The 27,091-nt window shown below is 43.0% G+C and overlaps 2 protein-coding genes across 2 annotated transcripts in view; one reads left to right on the top strand and one right to left on the bottom strand.

Annotated features, from left to right (window-relative positions):
- Positions 1 to 19,562, top strand: part of LOC143935449 (5-hydroxytryptamine receptor 3A-like) — a 67,898-nt gene extending 48,336 nt beyond the window's left edge. The window contains exon 9 of the mRNA XM_077459330.1: positions 18,090 to 19,562. Within this exon, the coding sequence (XP_077315456.1) occupies positions 18,090 to 18,352 (263 nt within the window). The 3' untranslated portion in view covers positions 18,353 to 19,562. The remainder of the gene's footprint in view (positions 1 to 18,089) is intronic.
- A 375-nt stretch (positions 19,563 to 19,937) lies between these two features.
- The window catches only part of ATP5PD (ATP synthase peripheral stalk subunit d), a 22,985-nt gene continuing 15,831 nt past the window's right edge, over positions 19,938 to 27,091 (bottom strand). The window contains exons 5-6 of the mRNA XM_077459332.1: positions 26,369 to 26,431; positions 19,938 to 20,119 (exon numbers count right to left, since the gene is read on the bottom strand). Of these exons, the coding sequence (XP_077315458.1) occupies positions 19,988 to 20,119; positions 26,369 to 26,431 (195 nt within the window). The 3' untranslated portion in view covers positions 19,938 to 19,987. The remainder of the gene's footprint in view (positions 20,120 to 26,368; positions 26,432 to 27,091) is intronic.

Genomic DNA, 27,091 nt, shown 5'->3' with positions numbered 1-27,091 from the left:
GCGTCTAAGCGTTCTATCCATAGGGTTTCTCGTTTTAAAATTTCTCTATCCCAGTCCCCACCCCGGGTGTCCTCATGGATCACTTCAAGTATAAAGAATTTTACCACTTGGGGCTGGTACCTATGGTAAATGCCTATATGGCGACCAACTGCGGTAAGCTTACCACCCGATGAGTAGTAAAGATGGTCGCCTATACGTTGGCGAAACTCTCTAATGGTTTTGCCTACGTAAAATGCCCCACAAGCGCATATCATTATGTAAACAACACCCTTTGTGTCACAGCTGGCATGGAACATTGGAGTAAAAGCCTCTCCATTTGGGAGACTATATGTAGTAGCCTCTAAGATCCAGGGACATCTAGAACAGTCACCACAGGGATGAGTACCTCGTGGACCCTGCCGGTTTGATACGGAAGTTTGATAGTGGCTTTTAGTAAGTTTGTCCCCAAGAGTGGCTGCTCTTTTAAAAACCAGTTCTGGGGTTTGTCTAATATATTTGTTCAAAGTATGGTGATCTGTTAAGAAGTGCCAATGTTGTGATAGGATGTTTCTAAGGGTATTGTGGTGTGCAGAATATTTTGTGATAATCTTAACTGTAGGGGGGTGAGTTGGTCTGGGAGGGCCATAAAGTAGAGACTCCCGTGTGCGCCCATAGGCTTTATTGAATGCTTTTCTCAAAATAGATCGTGAGTAGCCTCTGTTGAGGAGGCGCTCCTGTAGATTCTTTGCTTGAACAAGAAAATTTTGGTCAGTTGTACAATTTCTTCTTGCTCGTAGATATTGAGCGTATGGAATGCTACGTATTAGAGGGCGGGGATGCGAACTTTTAGCGTGTAATAAAGTATTTCCAGATGATGGCTTGCGATAGAGGTCAGTGATTAATCTTCCAGAGTTGTCTTTAGTGATGTTAAGGTCCAAAAAGGCAATTCTGGTTAAGTGGTATACATAAGTAAATTTTAAATTGAATGTGTTAACATTCAGTTTTTCCACAAATGTTTCCAAAGTCTGGACAGTACCTGTCCAGACGATTAGAAGGTCATCTATAAACCTGTACCAGAGAAGAACACAGTCTAGATAAGTTTGTAGAGATTCATTAGTAAACACTGATTGCTCCCACCCGCCCAGATATAAGTTTGCGTAAGAGGGTGCACAAGCTGTCCCCATGGCCACGCCCTGAGTTTGCAAATAAATTTGATCATTAAATGTAAAGAAATTTTTGCTTAGGATGAAATCTAGAAGTTGCAGTATGAAATCATTTAGAGGCCAGGTTGTATGATCTTGTTTTTTGAGGAAAGTGCTGGCCATCCGGACGCCCTGCTCGTGGGGGATGCTGGAGTATAGGGCCTCCACATCTAATGCCACGAGGAGGGCGTCCGGAGGGACCAGCACATCCTCAAGGTGCCGTAGAAGGTCAGTAGTGTCCTTAATATATGAGGGTAGACTCATAACATGAGGAATCAAATATGAGTCGATTAGTCTACTTGCGTTTTCTGTTAAGGAGCCCATTCCTGAGACTATTGGACGTCCCGGGGGATTCTTTTCATCCTTATGTATTTTTGGGAGTGCGTAAAATGTCGGCATACGGGGTTTGGCTGTATTTATATATTTTAACGTTTCACTATCTATTAGTCCTTTTTCATATGCCCCTATAACTAGGGATCTAAACTCAGTTGTAAACATTTCGACTTTTGAAGATTCTAGTGGGGTGTACCATGCCCGATTGCTTAAGATTTTATGGCACATTAATTTATATTGTTGATGGGTCATTATCACTAAATTACCCCCTTTATCTGATTTTTTGATGATAATTTCGGAATTTTTTTGTAGCTTTTTTAATGCCCGTTTTTGTCTATGATTTAAATTAGTATAGGTATCCGGCCAATCCTGTTTTTTCAGCGATTTGATTACTGCAGTCAAAAAGGCCCAAATCGTGGGGCATGTCATAAGATCAGGGAATGCTCGCGAATTTAATTTAAAAATATTTTTTTGTAGCTGGGTACTTCCCGTAGGAAGTTGGGACACAGGTACAGGAGTTGATGAGGCCTCCAAAGTTGTCTCAACTTCAACTTGTCCCTCATCGTATAGCAACATAAGGTCACGTAGGGCTCTAAATTCTTGCATAGAGTAGTCCTTAGTTTTTTCTGCTAGTTCTTTTTCTAAATTTAGATTCCGTCTGTCTTTATCGTATATAAATTTGTAAGTTAAATTCCGAGCAAAGAGATATATGTCTTTAATTGTTTCATAGACATTAATGGGTTCTGTTAGGTGTGACCTCAACAAGTCACCTATTTGTCAGGTTATGTTACCGTTTCCCAATTGTTAGTTAGAGTTCTTATCCGAGCAAAGAGACACAGAGGTATTATTCAGTATTTCTGCTCAGAAGTCCGTCGTTAACTCTGACTGTCTCTGACTTTCTCTGGCTCTGAGGCTTCTTTATTACATCTTTTATAGACAGAAAAGGGCAAACATCAGCAAATGTAAAAAAAACAACATTTTTGCAAAGGAAAGACAATTCTCCGGGTGTTATCAGCTGATAAGACAATCTTCTGGGCGTAGACTGCTTTTTAGGGCTGATGCGGCCTCTTCTTGATGAGTACGTGACAATAGATGACGAATCCTTATTTTACAGAGAAGGATAGAAAAATACAAGTATTTAGTAAGACATAAGGTCAACCATTTTGTTTTGACACCCCTTAATCCTTACATTTCCCCCTTTGACATCACCCCTCCCTCTTGCCCTGGGTCCACCTGAACAAGTTCTAGTCGGCCTATATCCAGAGTACTCTCCCTGACCGCGAGTTGTCAGAGGGGTATACACCCATCCCCCTGGACAGTACCAACATCTAAAATTCAGGAAGAGTGGCTTTTCTGACAGATGGGTGATGTCAAGGATCTAAATCTACCTATCTTCACAAAAGTTCCATCTTTTCCACATCATTTACCTTGGCTTTCTTGCAAAAGCACATAAACAACTTAAAGCATGCATAAAAGAAAAATACGAATAAGAGCACCACTATAATCGTCATTGCTGCCTTCTTAACCCAAGAGAATAACCCTGAGAAACTAAAAGTTCCACCAAACGGATCCCAGTCGCGACCAATATTTCGGGCCTTCTCTTGTAAATTCTTTACTTCCGTACGGTGTTGTGCAATGATGTCATAATAATCAGGTACCTCAATGCTGGTGTTATGTATCCAAGTACAGCACTCATAGTCCTCAGTAGTTTCACAGAGTCCTGTCAATGCTGCACTCATACTTTCAATTGCTAATTCATGTAATTCTAATTGTTGTCTGATGGCTCTGGTCTCCAGATTTAACTTAGTAATATCATCAGAGTTTTTCTCCAAAACATCATTAATAATTCCTGTATAGTTATTTAGTCGTTTCATTAAGTCTATACCCCATCCTGTCCAGGACGGGAACCAAGCCCATGCCATGTCCTTCTTCAGGAATATTTCTCTTTTACTACGATACCTGAGGAGATATCTAGGATGCATGCTAGCTTCTAATAGGTGATCACCTCGTTCATCACCTACTACTCCCATTACTGGTACTAAACTTGCGAGGTAGCACCATCCCTGAGCTCTTCTAGGTATCCAAGTATAACATTTATCCTCACAACAGATATATATATTGTTTCCTAGAGCTACTGATCTTGAACTGATATCATTTCTATAACGAGAGGTGTATCCATAGAGGGATAAGTTGGATACTAACCACCTAACATTATTATCCACAATGTTAGTGAGGAAGTCAGATAATGTCTGGTGTGTGCTGGAATTACTGGGATAGAAGCTTCCATTTAATACGACAATGGACAAATTAAACTTGCTGTCTTGGCATTCTCCATTTCCTCCCGTTGTGTTCCCTAAGTTGAAACACCAATCAGGGGAAAAGGCGAGACCATTTGACTTAAACATTACTGTCTCATTGGTATTTGTTCTAATTATGTTAATGCTACTGTTAGCAAGATCAGTATAGTTTATAGGAACTGCCATCAGTGGTATACTTGCTGTGCTGGGGTGTAATTTGCTACAAATCCAACATTTCTCATATCCTGACTTCTGGGCATAAGCATTTTTAAACTTCAGTAATAACATTTTTTTAGAAAATCCTTCATCCTTGTGTATTTTATTCTGTGAGGTAACCAAACTATTAGCCAGAATTACTGAAACAATAAAAAGATACATGTTGTCATTTGCCAACTGGCTCCTTTTTACAATGAGAAGCGTGGATCCAGGTAGGTTTCCCTTCCAATTTCACTGAGGTTGCTGTAATCAATAGCACCTGGAAAGGACCTTCAAACCTTGGTTCCAGTGTCTTTCTGGTATGTTTCTTTACATACACATAGTCTCCTGGTTGTAGATCGTGTGTACCTGTGACAGAATTAGGGTCTGGAAGAGAAGAATACACACTCTTGTGGATTTTAGTCAGACGCTGTTGCAACTGTATTACATACGTAGTTAACCTATCACATTGTAATTGCATACTTTGAGGAAAATATAAACCTAATCTAGGTGCACTTCCAAACAGTATTTCATATGGGGATAACCCTGTTTTTCCTGTTGGGGTGTACCTAATAGAGAACAAAGCTAAGGGTAGGCACTCAGGCCATGGTTTATTTAACTCTTGCATAGCTTTTTGTATTTTCAGCTTGATTGTACCATTTACTCTTTCTACTGATCCTGAACTCTGTGGGTGGTAAGGAGTATGAAAACTTTGTTGAACCCCTAACATTGCCATCACATTTTGCATTATTTCTCCCGTGAAATGTGTCCCCCTATCTGATTCTATTGTTTCTGGGAGACCAAACCTAGGTATCAGCTCAGTAATCAGTTTCTTGGCGGTGGCTTTTGCCGTAGCTGATTTCACAGGATAACTTTCGGACCAGCCTGAAAATAGGCAGATGCACACGAGAACAAATTCAAAGGGGCCGCTCTTAGGCATTTGTATGTAGTCAATCTGCAGTCTCTGAAAGGGATATTGGGCCCGGACCTGATGTTTACGTGGGGTTTTCACTCTCTGTCCTGGGTTATTAATCAGACAGATTTGGCATGCAGCACAGTAGTTCCTTGCAGTACTACTGAATCCAGGGGCTAGCCATCCTTGGCTTACAATCCTATACATAGAATTGGAGCTGACATGAGTGGGTAAGTGGACAGCCGCTGCCATTGCGGGGTATAGAGAAGCGGGTAGACATATTTTGTCTCCTTCTCTCCATACATTGTCAAGGCCTGGTGCAGCTCCCTCCTTAACCCAACGGTCCTTCTCAATAGCCCCTGCTTGTTCCTGTAGTTCCATTAGCTGCTGCCATGTGGTTTCGGGCATACTCACCTGTACCGTGGCTAAGGTCTCAGGGCTTACTTCCCCTAGAGCTGCCTTCTTTGCAGTTAAATCTGCTAATGCGTTTCCTTTTGCCTCAGTTGTTTTTGCGCTCGTGTGTGCCGCTATCTTCATGATGGCTACTCTTATAACCTTTTGAAGATTGTTCAGGACTCTTTTGATTCCTTCACCATGTTTAACAGGTGTGCCTGCTGCTGTAAGGTAACCTCTAGCTTTCCATATGTGGCCATAATCATGTGCCACACCGTAGGCGTATGCGGAATCAGTGTAAATGTTCCCTTCTTGTCCCTCCAAGTGTTCTAGGGCTTTCTCTAGAGCGGTTAGTTCCGCTTCTTGTGCCGACATGTGTGCTGGTAGTGACTTTGCCTCAATTACCTGTGTGTCCGTTACCACAGCATAACCTGTGTGATATTTACCTTTGTCATCGGCAAATCTACTACCATCTATGTACAGTGTGTGTTCTGCATTTGCAATGGGTATGTCTGTGACATGTGGGAACCCCGTGGTTTCTTGTTCCATAAGTTGGAAACAATCGTGTTCATCAGATGTTATGTCATGAAATGAAAGTGTGTCAGAATCCTGAGTATCTTGTGCTGTGTCTACACCATTATCATCATTACTCCCCCCTGTCAAATCTGTCTGTAATGGTAAAAGCTGTGCTAAGTTAAAAGAAGTGCATCGCTGAAAGGTAACATTGGGGGGTAGGAGCAAAGTGCATTGTAGACGCAGCTGCCTTGCCATTGATATGTGTTTTGGTTGGACCTGTGATAAGATGGCGTGTATGTCATGTGTGGTATGTACCACTACAGGATTGTCTAAGACAATTTCTGAGGATTTGTCAATGATAATTGACACTGCTGCAACTGCTCGTACACAGGACGGTGATCCTCTAGAGACAGGATCGAGGGCCGCCGAGAAGTATGCTACCGGCCTTTGTTTGATGTGTTGTTGTGTCAACACCCCTGTTGCGTGTCCCGTGATTTCAGCAATGTACAAATGAAATGTTTTGGTATAATCAGGGATCCCGATCGCAGGTGCCGAAATTAGTAACCTTTTTAAGGTGCTAAAAGATTCATGACCTGCTTCTGTGAGTACATAGGGTACTATTTTCAAGCAATCATATAATGGCTGCATCAGAGAACTGGCATGTGGTATCCATTGTCTACAATATGACACCATTCCCAGAAACATACGAAGTTGCTTAAAATTGCGTGGGATATTCATTTGTCTTATGGCCTGGACTCGGTCTTCAGTGAGATGTCGAGTACCCTGGGATATACAGTGGCCCAAAAAGACAACCTTTTTCTGACATACCTGTAACTTAGTTCTATTCACCTTGCACCCTTTTTCAGCCAGGAATTGTAACAATGATAGAGTGGCTTTTAAACAAGTATCGTTATCCGGACAACATAACAATAGGTCATCTACATATTGCAACAATACACAAGTGTCAGGTGGTTGCCATTCTCCTAACACTGTCTGCAGGGCTTGTGAGTATAGAGTTGGCGAATGCGCCATTCCTTGAGGTAGGCGTGTCCAGGTTAGCTGACGGTTTCGAAGGCGGAACGCGAACCATGGTTGACATTCCTCCGCCAGGGGTACAGAAAAGAAAGCATTTGCCAAGTCTACAACTGTAAATGAGGAGCTATCTGATGGTATTTCTGACAGTAAGGTATGCGGGTTCGGTACTAATGGCGTTATTGGGGCCAATATTTTGTTTATTGCCCTTAAGTCCTGTACCATCCTATACCTTATTGGGCCATCCCCCAATGTCTTTTTCTTAACTGGATACAATGGGGTATTGGCTGGTGATTGTATTTCTTTTAATGCTCCACTTTTAAGTAGAGCCTCCACTTGTAGTTCTATAGCTGCTTCCTGGGGCGCACTGAGTGGGTACTGTTTCTGCTGAGGGAGAACTGCTCCTGGAATCAGCTGTAGAGTAACCGGGGGTATGGGCAGAAGCCCAACGTCTGCTGGATGTGTTTCCCATAACCCTTCCGGAAGGCTAGACAGAATTTGGTCTATTTCCGGTGAGGGCGTATTGGACGGTTCTGGTTCTTCTTCCAAGCATTGTATTTTACTACAGATTTCTATACCCTCTGGGTCATCTCCTATTGCTAGGGTGACCATGCCATCTGGGTGATAAGTAATGTTCGCTCCTATTTTCTGAAGAATGTCTGCTCCTAATAAATTAGTGGGAGCTCCTCTGGAAATCAAAAAGCGTGACAAAAACATGTGATTTCCTATCTTTACTTTTAAAGGTTTAGTCAGTGGGGCATCAGTCAGGAGTCCGTCATAACCACTTATGGGTATGGTGTCACGGGACGTCATGTGTGGAGGGACTACTGAATCAGACAACAGACTGCGTGACGCTCCTGTGTCAACCAAACAAGGAATATGTTTACCTTCCACCTTCATCAACATGTGGAGCATTTTGTTCTCTGATTCAGCTAGGACTGGGGCAAGTCATGCAGTCGGATCGTCCCTATCATTGGTACGCCTCTGTCTGTAGTCCCTCGTGTCTCTGTCCGTGTTTCCTTCCTGTTCGTCTTTTATCCTTTTCCTACAGTCTCTTTTTATATGTCCCACCTTGTTGCAGTAATAACAGGTAAGAGGTTTACGGAAGGAATTCCCTCCTTCATTGACCCGGGCAACAGTGTTAACTCCCGGTGTCCTTCTGGGTTTAGTTTCTGCTAAATCAGCCTCTATGCCTTGTGCTTTCTGCAACAATGTTCCTCTGTCCCGTATGGCTCTCCATTCGGGAGTACATGCCTTCAGTTTGTCACCTATTTGGGGTACTAGTCCTTCCATAAACTGTCGATTGAAAGCCCTAATGGTGACGGGTAAGGCTAAATCTAGACCTTCGTCAGCCATCATGCTTTCCATGTTGAGGTAAAATTCTGTAACAGTCTGACCTGGGGCCTGTTTTATGGGCGCTGTCGAACCCCTTTCCTGCTGTTTCCCTTGGCAAAATTCTCGTAACTGAGCAATAAACAGGGGTCTAGAGTCTATATGACGGGGATGTACTCCTGGTGGATCTGCCGCTGGATCCCCTTGTGGTCTATGTGGAGCAATTTCATTCATAAATTGATTAAACATCGTTAGTGTCATTTTATGTCTACATATATCTTCCCCATCTTGCCAAGTTGCTTCATGTGTGTCTAGTAATTGTGTCACGAATCTACAGAATGCGGCAGGTTTTGCTACGGGATCAGGAGCATTCTGTATTAATGCCATAAGAGTGTCAGCCGACCAAGGTGTCCATGTCCTCAGAACGACTTGTCGGGTCACTGTAGGTGGCTGTCCTGCTTGACCCGCATTTGGATTATTTACTTGTATTACCCTAGTCCGACTATGGACTGGAGCTACGGGCTCTGGTCTTTGAGCGCCGCAATGCACACATTCCTGTGCCCAGTCTGTATTCTGGGTACCGCATACTCGGCATACCCATCCTCTTCCTCTTAAGGAAGGATAAAGTTTTGGTCTTTCATTACCTGGTGTGGTAGTGTTATAAGGAGGTGGAGTATCTCCCGTATTAACCCTATCGCCGGGAGCAGAAGGAAGACTTTTGTGTCGGACCTTCATATCCCATCCACCCTTTTCCTGACAATACTCCCATCCCTCCTCTTCAGCCCTGTTGGAAACCTTAATTAAACATTGTATTTGTGATACCCATCTGTTCTGCAATATCTCTCCCTGTCTGTCTTTCTTTATTTCTTCCCAACCTTCTACACTTAATCCATTTTCTCCATCCATCCCCAATTTCTTGAGAATCCTATTTGTGCCCTGTGCCTTATCCTTCCCATACAACATTGTAATTATGTCTTTAACAGCATAACATTTCTGAGATTCCTCCTGGGGTTTACCATGTGTCTGGCCCATTTTGACAGTCCTGCCTAGGTGGCGTTTGGATCACTTACTAAGTGTCTCGTTGCCTTCTCCTCCTAGGGTGCCAAAATACTAAAAACCTCTCCTGGATGAGATCGAATTACTTTATATGCTAGCCAACTGACAAATATTATGACCAGACTGACAGCTACAACATATACAAGCATTCCCTTTTGGTGGCCAAACACATATGACTAGATCTCCGGGACTTTGTGGAGACCTTATTTCCCTTCCCATTACCATGGAATCTCTCAGCATTCGTTTCTTATTCCTGCTTTATCGAGGCAGTCAGGACTTATACTTTCAACCCGTTTTTAGGCTCATGAATCAAAAAGCGTATATCAAACTTAAGTGTCGGACCCCCAAAGTACTCTTACGAGTTAAGGGCGCATTCCGTTACCCATTGGGATGATATATGTTTCAATTCACACCATACAAACAGGGCTTATCTCATTCACAACAGACAGATGACAAGTAGACAGACAAGAAACAACGGTAACATAAGCCAAAATATTAAGTTCAAGACTTACTACAGAGGTTGGTGTTTACCTGAAGAACAATTCAGACAGATCAGGTGGGCACAAATCTAAGAAGCACAGAGTTTATAAGAAAATAAAGCTTTTCTTACCTGCGCAGGATTTGTCTGTGGTTCTTGATGTGCCCGACCATTTCGTTCCGTCCTTATGTTCGTTCGCCTCTTGTAGTTTCTTCAGCGAGTCCCTATTCGCGGCGCCAGAAATGTTAGGTGTGACCTCAACAAGTCACCTATTTGTCAGGTTATGTTACCGTTTCCCAATTGTTAGTTAGAGTTCTTATCCGAGCAAAGAGACACAGAGGTATTATTCAGTATTTCTGCTCAGAAGTCCGTCGTTAACTCTGACTGTCTCTGACTTTCTCTGGCTCTGAGGCTTCTTTATTACATCTTTTATAGACAGAAAAGGGCAAACATCAGCAAATGTAAAAAAAACAACATTTTTGCAAAGGAAAGACAATTCTCCGGGTGTTATCAGCTGATAAGACAATCTTCTGGGCGTAGACTGCTTTTTAGGGCTGATGCGGCCTCTTCTTGATGAGTACGTGACAATAGATGACGAATCCTTATTTTACAGAGAAGGATAGAAAAATACAAGTATTTAGTAAGACATAAGGTCAACCATTTTGTTTTGACACCCCTTAATCCTTACAGTTCAGATGGACTGAACCCAAGTCCCAATTGAAGAACTGACTTTTCATCATGGGTCAAAGGGTAAGGGGTAAGGTTTATGATATTTAAGTTATTCGTCTGAGAGTTGATTTTAGAATGATTTGCATCTAATGAGGTAGAGGAGTTCTTAGCATAAATGCGTCTAGACTCCCTCGTCGGTGTGGGTCGGGTGTGGCCGGAGGAAAAAAACCACTAGGGTTTGAAGGTGCGGCCTGTGTGTTAGCATGCAATATTTTTGGAATAATATTGTGCAGGGTCGATATTTGTGTGCTAGTGCTTTGACCATGTGAGTCTACGTGTGCTGGTGAAATTGTTTTAGCGGTTTTACCCGTTTTCTTGCCTTTTTTGGAGTCCTTCGCTGGATGGCCTCCACCAGTGAGTGATCTCTTACGGGGGGGACCCGGTGCGCGTAAATTCACATTAGTGACCTGTGAAGAGAGAGATGAGACTGAAGAATCAGATTCAGTGTAATCCATAGTAGCGAGTGTTTCTTTAGGTGCTCGTGTCCGTGAGAATTTTCTTCTTATTAATTTATTGCCCCATTTGTAGGCATAGCCTTCAGAAAAGGCAAGCTTGTCCTGGACAAATTTGCCTTGCTTTTTGACAATAATCTCTCTGTTTAGTATTTCTATACGTTCCCTGACCTCTTTCCATTTTTCCCTAAAGGTGGGTGATTCCATAGTTTTAGAGAATTGTTCATTGAGGCGTTCAATTTCCCCATCTAGAGAAGCCATATCTGCATGGTATTGTATCGTTAATTTAGTCATTAGTTCTAAACTACATCTGGTTAATATGTTCTCCCAGTCTTTTTTAAAATCAGGAGATGGATCTTTAATAGTCGGAAAAATTTGAATCCGAAGACCAAGTGGGCAAATTTCTTCTCTAATGTATTGTTCGAAATACTGTGTATGCCAATGCAGATGTGACTTCTTCTTAAGCAAACCAAACATCCTTTCCAAAAATATTTTTGTTTCATCCTCAATTTTGTAGTTTGTTAAACAGCCTGTTTTAATAGATAACATAAATTCCGACCAATCAGAACCTACCATGTCCATCATGCTGCTGGTCCTCTGAGCCTGAACACAGGCCGCCAATTATGACACCTTGAAAAAAGCTGTTTGGTGAGATTAGTAGTTGTGAGGTTTTATAACTCACTAGTGGCCAAATAATTTATAAAAAATGGTTATAAGGCACCAAAAAATTGCCGGAAAAAATCCGAACAGAGAATCGGACACAAATATGTCCTGGGTGTATTATCCACCCTATAAAGATAGTTATACTATTGTGCCTATTTTACAAAAAAAGAAAAAGGGTATGTGGTATCCTCATCCTTAATATATTGACTATAGAAAGATTTTTTGGGAAAACGACAAGAGATTATACATGGAACATCATAACCATGATTCACCTACAAGTCACCCAACAGAATGATGGACTGTCTTGATACCAGTTTTATATAAAATACAAATATTTATTATTGATTATAAAAAGTTTTTTTTACCAAAGTACAAAGGGGGGGGGGAGAAAAGAAAAAAAGAAGTTTTTTATACATGCATAAATAAATACATATATATTATAGCTATAACATAGACAAGGTTTGTTACAACAGTATTTTGTGTCCAATACGGTCGTTGGTTTCTCTACTAGTTTCGCGACTACTCTGTCGCTTCTTCAGGAGACCTTGTTTGTCTAGAATAGAATTTATCACTAATTATTCAACGATAACATAGATACAACACATATTTTTCAGAGTATTTGATGTATTTTTTACAAAAGGGTAAAGGTTTTTTACAAACACTAAATGTGCAGCTCACCACCGTATGGATAACTCAGGACATCTGGAATTCGGGTAGTCCATGCCAAGCCAGGCAGTGACCACCCTTTGGGGCGGACACGGGAGGTTTTAAAGTCAGCTACAAAACAACAATCAAGAGTGTCTAAGCGTTAGAAGTATATACATATATATATAAATATATAAGTAGGTTATATTGCTGAGGCATAATTATTTGTGTCACATTATGAATGTAGAAAACTACATACCCGTATAGCCAAATGCCTTAAAGATGATGCAGCATAGGTAAATATTGCGGTTCTTTCATTAAGTACTGAGGCTCAGGTAGTGCGCCAGGAAACACATTTAGGAAAATATACATGTGCTGGATCCAATATGTATGGATATTACACCTCTTTCAGGAGGGGTCCAAAGATTTTGCCCAGTCAATCCAGAGTGTATATTATTAGCCTAATAAGGAAATTATTACCATCAGCCGACCATCTATATATATGTATTACACCTAAAATGCCCAGAATGTATAGGAGCTCATACCTATTAGTAGCCTTCATCTTGCATTCCTCAGACCAGGCGATAAATCCGGTCAGAGGCTCTGTGTCCTCCGTTCTGTCCGCTGTAAAAGAGCGCCATGATGGCGCTCTTTTAACCTCCAACCCGGCGGCGTCAGAGATCCGGCGCAGGCGCCGGGCTATGACGTCGCCGGGTCCGCCGCTCCTACTGCGCGTGCGCCAACACCGTGGCGACGCACAGCAGCGATGGTCACCAAGGAAACCTCAGTGACTCATCGCTAAAGCGGACCCGATCCCGCCCATTGCTATGGGGGCCTATCAGGGCCGCCGGAGAGGCGCGTGCCCGCCCCTGGGAGTCTCCTCCCATCCTCCATATTGTACCTGGACATCACACGGTTTAGATATTGCACACCTCGTTTTTAAATGTGGAACAATGCATATAAGCAGATAGATGAGCAGAAAAAGATAAATTTACAACTATAAACATTGGCTACATTTTTACACACATGTCATAGTATATGTAAACTCTCACCATTACTTCAACTTATCTGTGGAAAGATACAAACAAGTTTAATAATAATTCAATATATAAATAGATCGCATGAGGTGCTTAAGGCAACAGGGACAGTTAGTCCATATAGTATACCGTTAGCCTGCACCAAAAGAATTTTTTTATTATTTATTTTGGGATGTCAAGGACGGAAAGCACCGAGGTAGGCTCAAAGGGTACCTGGCAGATTAGAGGACTAGGATGAGCAGTGGAACTTATATGATAACTAAAAATGCAAAGGGCAAGTGAAAAAACAGTTTGTTTTCCATATATTTCTTGTTTTTATTATTATTTAAGAAAGTATTTATATGTTTTTGTTTCATTCAATCCTGGCGGGACCAGAGCGTCTAAGCGTTCTATCCATAGGGTTTCTCGTTTTAAAATTTCTCTATCCCAGTCCCCACCCCGGGTGTCCTCATGGATCACTTCAAGTATAAAGAATTTTACCACTTGGGGCTGGTACCTATGGTAAATGCCTATATGGCGACCAACTGCGGTAAGCTTACCGCCCGATGAGTAGTAAAGATGGTCGCCTATACGTTGGCGAAACTCTCTAATGGTTTTGCCTACGTAAAATGCCCCACAAGCGCATATCATTATGTAAACAACACCCTTTGTGTCACAGCTGGCATGGAACATTGGAGTAAAAGCCTCTCCATTTGGGAGACTATATGTAGTAGCCTCTAAGATCCAGGGACATCTAGAACAGTCACCACAGGGATGACACAGTTTATATATATATGTATATACTTCTAACGCTTAGACACTCTTGATTGTTGTTTTGTAGCTGACTTTAAAACCTCCCGTGTCCGCCCCAAAGGGTGGTCACTGCCTGGCTTGGCATGGACTACCCGAATTCCAGATGTCCTGAGTTATCCATACGGTGGTGAGCTGCACATTTAGTGTTTGTAAAAAACCTTTACCCTTTTGTAAAAAATACATCAAATACTCTGAAAAATATGTGTTGTATCTATGTTATCGTTGAATAATTAGTGATAAATTCTATTCTAGACAAACAAGGTCTCCTGAAGAAGCGACAGAGTAGTCGCGAAACTAGTAGAGAAACCAACGACCGTATTGGACACAAAATACTGTTGTAACAAACCTTGTCTATGTTATAGCTATAATATATATGTATTTATTTATGCATGTATAAAAAACTTCTTTTTTTCTTTTCTCCCCCCCCCCTTTGTACTTTGGTAAAAAAAAACTTTTTATAATCAATAATAAATATTTGTATTTTATATAAAACTGGTATCAAGACAGTCCATCATTCTGTTGGGTGACTTGTAGGTGAATCATGGTTATGATGTTCCATGTATAATCTCTTGTCGTTTTCCCAAAAAATCTTTCTATGGCGGATATATGGCGTGCATAATAGACAGCAGTTGGACTAGGACCAGCCGCGCAGACACAGACACATCTGATAGCATAAACCTCATTAACAACCAATATTGATAGTGCATATATGACAATAACATAGTACCTTTAGCATAAGCAAACATTTGTAAATATGTTGGTATAGAAAAACGAATACCCACAACATTTCCCATCCCTCCCAGGCCACTGCCTCCCCAACGCGGCATGGGCATAGTATCCCATAACCAGGTATCAACAGGTGGGGCCCATTAGAGGCAAGGGACTTAATTTCAAGGAAGCATAGATACCCAAGATGAAAATAAAAAACAGGGGAATAGAAAACAGTCCGGTAAACGGGTGGGGGGGTGAGAAAATTCACAAAGATGCTAGGGGGGGAGACTTCTTCTCTGAGAAGCGCATGGGGTGCAGGAGCCACATAAGTACAGCACAATTACAGCCATGTAGGGAGGGGTCCCGCTTGCCAGCGGAGCAATAATTAAGGCGGAACAGGAATTCACAGCATCATTCAGTATGCTATCCTTAGCCAGTCTCTCTCAGACGTGGGGGAGACGGGGACCAATAAAGGCACCCGAATGTTGCCGGCATGTTGCGAGATCCGGTGTGGTATGGAAAAGAATTACCATGTCTGTCCACCCGCTCCTCCAGAAAACATGCATATGCAATGCACTCATTAAGGAGGTAAACCTTAGGATGAGGTTAAACAGCATTGCGGGTATAGAAGAGGAGCGGAAGGGGTGGAAGTTTAGAGTACTCACAGCTTGTATACGGTACGTCATGTTCAGGCCCGGCGATCCCTCTGATCGATCCAAGTGGATATCAGTTCGGGGTCCTCAAAGAAATGGGTTCGGCCATCGCACTCCACGCAAAGCTTTGCAGGGTATAACATGACATATTTGAGGTGTAGAACACGGAGGCGTCGTTTAACTTATTGGAACCTGGACCGTTGTCGCTGCACCTCATTGGAGAAGTCTAGGAAGACAGCCACATGAACGTTGGAATGGGGGATATTTCCCTTCTCTCTGGTCAGGCGGAGGATCTTGTTGCGATCTCTGAAATGTAAAAATTTCGCTATCAGGGTACGCAGTCGAGCTCCTTGAAGAGGAGCGCGGGCAGGGATTCGATGGCCTCTCTCTACCGTGAACATCACAGAGAATGCATCTCTGCCAAAATTGGATGTCAGGAAGTTTTCAAGGAAGCTTGCCGGTCGTTGCCCTCAGCATTCTCAGGAAGGCCAATAAAGTGGAGGCTACATCTCCGGAGGCGATTCTTCATGTCGTCCCGTTTTGCACAGATCTGTTGTAGCCGACGACGCACCTCGTCAGTAGTATGTTGCAGAGGGTGCAAAATATCTTACGCTCTACTTATAGACCGCCACACGGTCCCGCAGGGCAGAGAGATCCTGTCTGATAAGAGATACATCAATTTTGACCCCCTCGATTTTGGTGGTAAGCGTGCACTGGCACAAGGCGATAGCATCAAGGACCTTTTGTTGGTGGCCGCCTCAGAGTGCTCCATATCCAAGGATGCGCCTGAGCCTTCTGTAGCCTGTTGGTCTTCTCCAAGCCTGCGGTACCTGGCAAGTTTGTCAGCAGCCTCAGAGATCTCCAAGAGATCCAGAGATACCAAGATGGCTGTCGTTTACCAGGCTGGCTCCTTAATATCCTTCTCCCGTCGCAGTCTGGGAGTGTCCCAAAGGAGGCTGTGGGTGCCAGTCAATTAATGTCAAGATTCAATGGCTGTAGGGAGAGGGAACCTGGCTTTAAAAATGTACAGAGATACCTGTAATTGCTTGCCAGGCCATCCGCAGGGTGGAGCAAGATGGCCACCGGGAGCTAGACAGAGGCCGTCGGACTGTCCCCCAGGCCACTACCAACAAATAAAAAGCACCACAATAGAAGCCCCAGACCGTCCAGTGGATGTATCAGGCAGAGGGCATCCAGGGGAGGCAGTTAGAGCTATTGTAGTGGCCACCACTCCGGTCCTGCTAGCTGACACCGGATGAGGAAGAGGAGCTGTGGCGGTGCTGCAAAGCTCTGATGGCTGCACTGGGAGCAGGGCGGGTCCGCCGGTAGGTAGGTGCTGATAAGGCTGGCAGGATTAGAGCAGGATATCGGCCAGATTATTGTGGGCAAGCGGAGCTCTCACCACAGATGCCCTACTCCATCGCCCTCCAGGCCACACCCCCACACTTCACACATTTAACACTTTTTTTTTTTTTTTTAAATAAGCCCATGAAGAGCAGATTAGTAAAACAAGCCTTACCTTGGCAAGACCTAGTTTAGGTCCCTTTCATTGGGTCTGCCTGTCAGTTTTTCAGACAGACCCGATCAGAGCCTCCATTCACTCCTATGGAGCGGCGGATGTCAGTGGTGAAAAGTCCGCTGACACCCACTGCTATCCGATCCTGTCCGTGAAGTTGAGATGGATGGTGACCCTATTTAACCTCCGTCTGGCGGATCAGATGAAAACAGACAGTCGGTTCGTTTGCATCCAATCAGAGGAGAGCAGGACTCCATCTCAGCAGAGTGTGCTGCAGCTGCCCCCTAGAGCCGCCCCCCCTTACCTGAGCCCAGCTGATCCAGGGATGTGCACGAGCGCAGAAGCTTCTGCCACTGTCTCTCTCATCATTGAACAGATTGATAGCAGCGGAAACGATTGGCTCCCACTGCGGTCAATCAAAACCTGGTGTTGCAAGGGGCAGGGGCTGAGTCCCACAGTCTGTTAATGGATGCAGTAACGGGAATTGGGAGAAAGCGGCTTTCGCTGGGGGCACCCAATGCAGTGGAGGAGCCAAGAGCACCGGCAGGTGGCCCCAGAAGAAGAGGATTGAGACTGCTCTGTGCAAAACCATTGCACAGAGCAAGTATAGACACATTTGATATTTTTATAAAAAATTGTTATATATATATATATATATAAAAAACACTTTAAAAGTGCAAACAAAACCTGCACATTTATGAAGCATATGGCGTGCTTTAGAATTTAGCTCCTTGCTTGCTTCAGGTGTGTAGAATTCATATTCATGAATTGGGAGAATAATAAAAGGCATGTAATTAGCCTTTCACAAAGTGTTTTCTTGAGTGCCGCCCACCTGGATAAATAACTGTGTTCCTCCTTGATCTATTTTCAGAAAAATCCTCTCCGCTGGGTCCTTCTATGAGGGCACATGCGCTCCATAACCCCATTCATTTGCATGAAGGCCTTCAGCAGTCCAGTCTTCTTGAAAAGCGCTGGATTGGGGAGGAAGGTATGTATTTATCCAGAAGGGTAGCACCCCGTGAGATGGGAGTATGGATTAAAGGATAGTTGTACCAACAGTACAATTGTCCTCAACTTCATGACAGTTGTGCATAATCGATATATTGGAGCAGGGTGCAATGCAGTTAAAAGTCCATACTAAAAAGATGTGTATATATTTTGCCAGGAATCTTCCCCAAGTGTTGCTCCAGGGATGCTAAACCAGTGGATGAAGAGCTGGTAGATGGGGATCATACCATTTCTGTATTGGAAAGGATGCTTCAAGATGTACAGTTAATAAAAGCATACATCGTGTCGCTGCAGAACAAGGAAAATCTGGATGCAGAACGGGAAGATATACAGGAGAGACTGGAGGTGTGGCTGTATTACAGTCATCTTGTGGTAGTTGCTGCATTTTTTGTAACAATAGTCATCAAATGGACCACGTAAACTTATGACTAAACCAAGGAGGAATGCTTTAATTTTGGTTGCCACTGTTCAATAAACATAATATACTGATAACTAGAATGTGATAAGACCATTTTATTTTTTTGGTTTTTGTCTCTGTGTTAACCCTTTTGCTACCAGAGCCATTTTTTAAAATTTGTGTAAACATACTAAAATTCAAATTTTTTTTGTCAATCTCAAAATATATTGCACCAATAAAAGACTGTACTTATAGAAAAGTTTAAAAGGACAAATTCACTAAACGTTAACATCCCTTTGAACTTCTTGAGCCACTTCTTTAGTGCCTTGGCTGTGTATTTTGGGTCATTGTCATGCTGGAGTACCCATTCAATGCCCTAGCTGAGGGAAAGAGGTTCTCACCCAAGATTTGATAGTACCATCGTCTCCTTAGCAGAAAAACATACCCAAAGCATGTTTCCACCACCACATTTGACAGTGGGGATAGTATTCTTGGGGTCATAGGCAGCATTCCTACTCCAAACACGTTGAGTTGATGCCAAAGAGCTTCATTTTGGTCTCATCTGACCACAACACTTTCTCCCAGTTCTCTGAATCATTCAGATGTTCATTAGCAAACTTTAGACAGGTCAGTTCATGTGCTTTCTTGAGCAGGGGGACCTTGTGGGTGCTGCAGGATTTTATTCCTTCACAGCGTAGTGTGTTACCAATTGTTTTCTTGGTGACTATGGTCCCAGCTCCCTTGAGATTATTGACAAGGTTCTCTTGTGTAGTTCTGGGCCGATTCCTCATCGTTATCATTGATAGGCGAGATCTTGCATGGAGCCCCAGACAGAAGGAGCTTGACAGTTATTTTGGGGTTTCCTCTATTTGCAAATAATCACAGCAACTGTTGTCACCCTCTAACCAAGCTGCTTGGTGATCTTGTTACCCATTCCAGCCTCTTTTCCCCGACATTCTTGGGCAGCTCTTTGTTCTTGGTGGATATTGGAATCTGATTGATTGCTTCTGTGGACAGGTGTCTTTTATACAGGTAACAGAGGAGGGGCACTCCATTTAAAGGGGTCATTACCTGTAGGGAAGACACCTGGGAGCCAGAAATCTTGCCGATTTATAGGGATCAAAAACGTATTTCACTCATTAAAATGCAAATCAATTTATATCTTTTTTTGAAATGTGTTTTTCTGGATTTATTTTTCTGTTTCACTGTTAAATAAACCTACCATTAAAATTATATAGACTGTTCATTTCTTTGTCAGTGGTCAAATACTTTTTCCCCTCAATGTAGTTAAACCCCCCCCCCCCCATTTTCTGAAAACAGCAAACCTGAAGATTAAAAAGTGGTAGTTCCAATTTTTATACCACATGATATTTATGCAACTGTGCATCAAGTGCAAAATTTCAGTAAAAAATACATTTTAACTTTAGTACTCAAAATATTTACAAAATTTAGTAAAAGATGAGGTTGCCCTGAGTAAAGATACCCACTGTGTCAAACTTTGCACGTGCCTCCATATCTATACCCTCATATGGTTTTTCCCTTACCATCAAGCCAAAATCTTTAGTCAATCAGTTACAAACTACAACAAAAAAAAAAAACTCAAGAAAACAATCTTTACAGAGGATTTATTGATAGATAAATTGGTGTTTCTGTGCTTCTTAAAGTTCAGCAATGGGCTTGTGTGGCCAGTAGGGATATTTCTCTTTGTCCAGCTTGGCTTCAGGGAAAGCTTCCGTTACATCTGCAATTGTCATCTCCTCAAACGGAATCATGTTCTTAAATTTTTCAAGCTGCATACACAAAAAAATAAAAATCACAGAAATTAAGTCATCTGTTACAGGAAAACTGTAGAGAACGTCCCATCTGGGAACAGACCACACCATTAATAAAATACCCTTAGCCAATCAACACATTAAATCTACATATTTATCTCAGGACAGGTTTCTTTTAAAACAAACCTGTAGGCTTCCAGCAGAAACCAAAGTGGCAAAAGGGAAGATGGAACTGCACCTCCAGGACACCAACAAGCTGGGATACACTATTCTGTAAACATAAGTTAGAGCTCGAGAGTGCTATGCCGATCTCTCTCCGCTACGCTTGCCTCATATTGGTCAGAAAGCTCAATGGATGGAGTACTGGAAAACAAAAAGAACAGGGAGCCTTGGTTCACACTGACTGCAGGTATGAAACCAGGTGAGTTCAGCAGAACTCGCCCGATTTCATTCCCCCCATGTCAGTCCCGACTTCAGGGGGCCTTTCCAGACATCTGTGTGGGTTTCTGCACAGACGTCAATGGAAATTGCATCCCGAAATCACCAAAAAGTAGTACAGGAACTACATTTGGGAAACGGTGCGGCGCCGCACCGATTCGGACACTGCATTTTCTGCCGATTTGACATGTCGAATCGCATCAATGCAACCAGGGCTAAAAACATAGGTCACAGCCCAACCTTGACAACAGTGGGGGGTGCTTGAAGAACTTTTGGATTTGGGGGGGGGATCTCAAATGTACTGCTGGAAATTAACCTGAAGGTACTGCTGTTCTCTCTTTTGGATGCACCAGTTACTGGCAGAATCCTAGCTACACTTTGATAAAAATGGAATCGGCTAGTCAAACACAAGAACCTAAATGTGCCAGCCAATATCAACATGCTAATTCAGAACTAAAGCTTTCTGGGCTCTCTGATTTAAAAAGAAGAAAAAAAAAAAAAAAGTGGAGCTCTGGCCCATCTCTTCCCAGCTGGTAGTTGAATAACACTTGCAACCTAGTTGCTAGGGAGCTACACAGGGATCATATGCAGTGTGTGGGCACCACCTGGAGGTGGTTCCCCATTGACAACGTCAGGTGTGACGAAACGCGTCTGGGAGGGCACGCAGTGACGCTACCACGTTGTTGGAGAGGAGGACGGGCTCCTGTTTGCCGGCCGGCTTTTTATGTACCGTTTATACAAGCTGTATTTTATCCATCCACATGTAAGTGTGTTACTTTTTCTTTTAATAAATTGTCCAAACGTTATTATGCCATGTTAGTCCCTTTCTTTTTTGGGAACTACTGAGCTCCTTATTGGGACCACGAAATATATTGGTATCTGGAAGGTACTATCAGGAGATGGAGAGCTGACCTACTAATAAGGAGGATATCTTTTGATGGGACCCATCGAATATATACAAACGCCTTAATTTGTTTATTTTCTGGTAAGCGCATTGAATATACGGTGACGGGCACTTCATGCGCTTTTCGGATTGTGTTGAATCACTGTGGTGTCACAAACGTTTATCCGGACTCACTTATGAACTTTCCATGACTGGACTTTTGTTTATGATATTTTTACTTTATGTATTACTGTGTTTTTTATGCACTTAAGGTGTTTTTTTATCGTTATAATCATTTAATGATAACTACTTATATATTTTGTCACCATTTTTTGTTATTTATTTTAGTATAGGGTTGGCGCAGTTTTCCATTTTTGTATATCTGTTTGGTGTTATATCACATCTATTACTGCTGCCTGTTTCACATATAGTTTATTTGTTTTCACGTTTTTTCCTAGCGCGGCATAACTTTTTCCATTCATATCTATATAAAGACTGCTACATATTGATGTTATTTGACCTGGGCATCAAGCCCTCAAAACACACCGGTCACAAAAAAAAAAAAAAAAAAAAGTTATGCATTTCACTTTCAGCCTGCCTGGGATCACTATGCCATAGTGATCACATGATCAAGACCCACACTGATTGGAGGACCAATTGGAGGACTGATTGGTAAGCGATAGCCTGGTCTGATAGCTAGTTGATAAACTTTTTTAAAGCAAATGCATAAATACTGAGTTTTGCATGAAAATAAATTAGTTCTGTAAGACAGTACAGCATTCATACACCAATTTAGAGTCCATTCACACTAATGCAAGTTAAAAATTGTGAAATTTTGCTTGCAACTTCGCCCTGCGACTTGATACGATTTTGAATGAGACTTTGGATGAGTGCAACTTTGTCACAACTGACCAGTGTTTTAATTTTGCAATCAAAAATTAGAAGAAGTAGTTCTGGACAGCCGCACTCCAAAGAAATCTTTGCCTTTTATTCAAAAAACTTCATCAAAAATACATGCCAGACGAGTGGACAAAAAATAAAAAAAATAAAAAAAAAATAAAATAAAAAAAAGCTTACGCTTTTCACACTACAGTGCTTAATCAAGCTATGATTAAGCACTGTTTGTAGTGTGAAACGCTTTTTTGTCCATTATGCTGTGGCATGTATTTTTGATGAAGTTTTTTGAATAAAAGGCAAAGGTTACTTTGGAGTGCGGCTGTCCAGAACTACTTCTAATTTTTGATTGCTATATGCATTGCCAGCACCTGGGCTTCTAAACTGGGAGAAGTTTTTCACCTTTGTCTGTCCTACCTGGAGTGGCGATATCCCTTTCCCTACAATGTGATCATTTTGTTTGTACTCTACAGATAAAACATTATGTGCAGTACAGAAAAATGTGTTTTAGTTTTGTTTCTTGATTTTCTAACAAATACCAAATTTTCAGAGCAATTTGAAATCGGTCAAAAACTAATTGATTCAAATTCTGTGTGAATAGTTGGTTAACCACTTCCGGACCGGCTCATGACAATATAAGTCGGCACTTTAAAGAGGGATATCGTTGTTATGGCAGCAGCTAGCTACCATAACCCTGGTACCCTCTTCTTCAGTGAGCAGACCGATTTCAGATCGCAGATCACGATCCCACGTTGCCGCAGAAACGCCAAAACAGGAGCCAATACCTTGGTAAAGACTCGGGGGGCTGAAGCCAAACCAAAAAGGAGAGCCACAAATTGGTAGTGGGCTTCCCCAACTGCAAATCGCAGAAACCTCTGATGCCGAAGGCATATGGGAATGTGCAGATATGCATCCTGGATGTCCAAAGACGCCAGGGAGTCCCCTTGATGGAGTGCAGCAACTACTGAACGAACGGATTCCATTCTGAACCTCTGTACTTTTACAAAGTAATTGAGGGATTTTAGGTCCAAGATTGTAGTCCCCAAAAAGGAAGGGGTACGTCCAAACAGGTTTGAGTAGAACCCCTGGAAACGTTCCGATTCCGGAACAGGTACTATCACCGCGCGACTCAGCAGGTCCCTTAGCCCCCAATAGGGCCTCCCGGCAAGCCGGGAGTACAGGTATGCTGGAGGGGGAAGAATCTGTTTTGTGGTCAAGAGAGGAACTCTATCTTGTAGCCTGAGGAAATCAGATCACAGACCCATTGGTCGGACAGCCGAGAGGTTTACGGGCTGCAAACTTCCTGAGGCGACCCCCACCCGTGCTGCGGGTGGGGGGCAAACCTTCATGCGGTAGCACTTTTGCTAGCAGGCTTGTGGTTCCAGGGACGCTTTGGTCCTTCAGAGTTCGTCCTGTCGGGTTGGGGCAAGCGCCGAAGCCCTGGGCGGACGAAAAAGCCGCTCCTTAGCCTTCCTGGCCTGTGGGAGTAGTGTACTCTTACCACCTGTGCCATTTTTTTTATAATGTCATCCAATGAAGGGAAGATCCATCAGGGCTTTCTTAGAGGTCAGCAGACCAGCATTTTAGCCAAATCGGGCACCTCAGCACCACTGCTGACACTGAAGCCCTGGACAACAGGGGGAGAGAGTGTCAAGGGCCGTTTTTTTACTACCTTTATCTTGGCAATGAACGAATTGAGGATCGCCGACAAAGCGTCCAGAGGCACTGCACTGTCTGCAGGCAAATGGGTTGCAATTGCCTGGATTTTGGGGCAGAAACACCTGTTTCTGAAGCCATGCTGACCATACACTGTCTGCCACCTGTTGGGGACTTAAGACAGTGATGGTCCCACCCTCCTAACTGTTGCTGGCTGAGAGGCTCTTTCCTGCAGGACTCACCACCCTGACCAAGATCTGCGCCGTCCAGCTAGGTGTGCCTGTGTCAGCTGCCAGGTGCATAGGAGACCACACTGTTCTGTGCAGAACTGCTCTGAATGGTGCTGAAACTGACCAAAAACGTGTTCGGGCTTCAAGAAAATGGCTGCCGCGCGTCCAGTATAAAGGACATAATCACAGAGAAAATGGATGCGGAACTACAGGAAAATAGCCACAGAGCAAGCTGCTCCTTGGTCACACGTGTGCCCCGGAGCAATTACCCTCACCGACCGCCTCTGGAGCGGAGGCATGTTGTGGCTGACCCAGCGCGGAGCTCTGGTCTGCACACAAATCGCTGGCCAGGCTGGGGAGACTACAAGGATAAGAGTATCCAGCCTGTCACTTAGCCAGCTGTTGATAGCAGATCACAGGATCTTTAATCTTGTGCAAAGCTTCTGCAGAAAAAAAAAAAAAAAAAATGGGCCGATGGCCCCGCAGGGTTCCTAGGTCCTTTTCTAGGCAGAAAAAAAACTGAAGCTACAAGGTAGGCTGTGGGGTTCTTACCTAAGTGACCACCCCTTAGTTCTAGTTTTTATTACATGTTAACATTTTATGCCTAGTCCTCTCCTGAAGGTGGCGTAACAACCCAATGGTCTAAGAGAGGAGCTGTGTCAGTCGGGGAACACAAGAGAAATTATGTTTTTAACTTGTAAACACCAAATCTCAGAAAGAGGCTTGGTCCTTAACTGGTTAACCTCTTCAGCCCCGGAAGAATTTACCCCCTTCCTGACCACAGCATTTTTTTTTTACTCCCCCCCCCCCCCCCCCCCCACACACACACACACACACAAAATGGAGCTCTCTTTTGGTGGTATTTAATCCCCTTTGCGGTTTTTATTTTTTGTGCTATAAATTACATTTTTATTATTATTTTTTTTAGTAATGGCGGCGATCTGCGATTTTTATCGTGACTGCAACATTATGGCAGACACTTGACACTATTTTGGGACCAGTCATTTATACAGCAATCAGTACTATAAAAATGCACCGATTACTGTGTAAATAACAATGGCAGGGAAGGGGTTAAACATTAGGGGGCAATCAAGGGGTTACATGCGTCCTAGGTAGTGATGGGCTACCACTGACATGACAGCGATCACTGCGCCTGATGACAGGGAGCAGTAGATCCCCGTCATGTTACTAGGCAGAACAGGGAAATGCCTTGTTTACATAGGCATCTCCCCGCTCCGTGGCACGATCACGGGACACCAGTGGACTTAGAGTCTGCGGGACCCGCGAGCACGCCCGTGCTGTACATGGCAGGCGTGCGCGCACTAGCTCCGCCAGTTTGCTGACATATATCAGCATGCAGTGGTCAGCAAGGTGGGGGCCGGGAAGCTGGCCACCTCATCCTTAAATGATCACTCTCCAGCTGAGTTAAAAAAAAAAAAAAACCCAATACATTAGTATGGAGTTTGTGGGGGACCACATGCCGTTTTTTCCTTCAAATTTTGAAATGGGATTTCCCTTAAAATCCGGAGGGGAAAAAAACGACAAATATGCATACATTAATGGCATAATCATACTGTCCATTTACAAATACATTATACAAGCTTACAAAACAAAAACACAAAAACAAATACAACACAAAAATGGGGGGAAATGATGGCAGCACATAAAGATCATGTTTTGAAAGATTATTAGGTCTTATTCAGATTCTGCTTAAATTCCCATAAATCATTATAATTTCCTGATGGACTCCCTACAAGTCCTCCAGAGGACCCATACCTGACGGCATTTTTCATATGTATCCAATTTGTGCGAAAGCCTCTCAATGTAATGCAAGCTGTGTCAGTCGGTGAATGTAAGAGAAATTTCATTTGGGTACAGTGTTGCATGACCGCACATTTGTAATTCAAAATGTTACAGCGCTGAAAGCTGAAAATGCCCTGTATTGAAGTGGTTAAACAGAGACCAAGATGGCAGCTTCCATGGTGGGTTTACTTCCCCTTGAACTCATCCTTGCTTCAAGATTCAAGATTGCATACAAGCCTACATATGACAATACCTTTGGCTACCCTCAGAGCAATGCTCTGAAAAGCCTATGGAATGTTGAGCTGACCTGATCGCTATAAAATACACTTTTTTGAGTCAACTGTAGCTTGGATAACTACATACCTCTTTCTCATATGCAACCACCCTGGCTTTAGAGTCTTCAATGAAGGCTAAAGCAGATTTATTCTGTAAGCAAACAAAAGCATGACAGATATTAAAATTTACAGGCAACATGCAAAAAAAAAAAAAACCCACAAATTTAATGCGATAATGGATGTATCAAAGTAAAAAAAAAAACTTTTAGTTATCCTTGCATGACTAAGGCTTGGTTCACACTGGAACTGGCTGTGGATCGCATAGGAAAGCTGCGTGTCCCCATTCTCCAGTTCAGGGACGAAGCAGGACCGAATCTTTGCCTGAATTCGGCCCTGAAACAGAGCGAAAGACGCACAGCGTGTCTGTGCAATGCGCTCCGCAGCTGCCCCGGAGATTTGTGAATCAGCTCCATAGAGAGCCGGTCACATTGTCCTGCTATGTGAATTGGATGCAGGGAAAATAAATAAATAAAAATAAATCGCATAGGTGTGAACCCAGCCTAAAGGTTCACTTAGCTCTCCCCACCAGCAACATTCTTGTTCCCATGTGACAGCTCTGGGCCAATCTCAAGGCACCACTGCTGAAACTAGTTATATTCTTGCCCATACCTAAAGTGCTGGATGTTTCCTTGCAGCTAAACAGACTAAAAAGGACGAGTGAACTAAAAGTGAGTATATGCTGTGAAGGGGGGGGGGGGGGGGGGGGATGCGGGAGCAAAATAAACCTCTCACTTTGGACTTGCAGAGGATA

The sequence above is a fragment of the Lithobates pipiens genome, unplaced genomic scaffold, assembly GCF_037356315.1.
Source record: "Lithobates pipiens isolate NorthernLeopardFrog02 unplaced genomic scaffold, aLitPip1_a1.2 Scaffold_28, whole genome shotgun sequence".
NCBI classification, from domain to species: domain Eukaryota; kingdom Metazoa; phylum Chordata; class Amphibia; order Anura; family Ranidae; genus Lithobates; species Lithobates pipiens.
The sequence above is the reverse complement of the archived record's forward strand: the minus strand, read 5'-3'. Positions and strand labels throughout refer to the sequence as shown.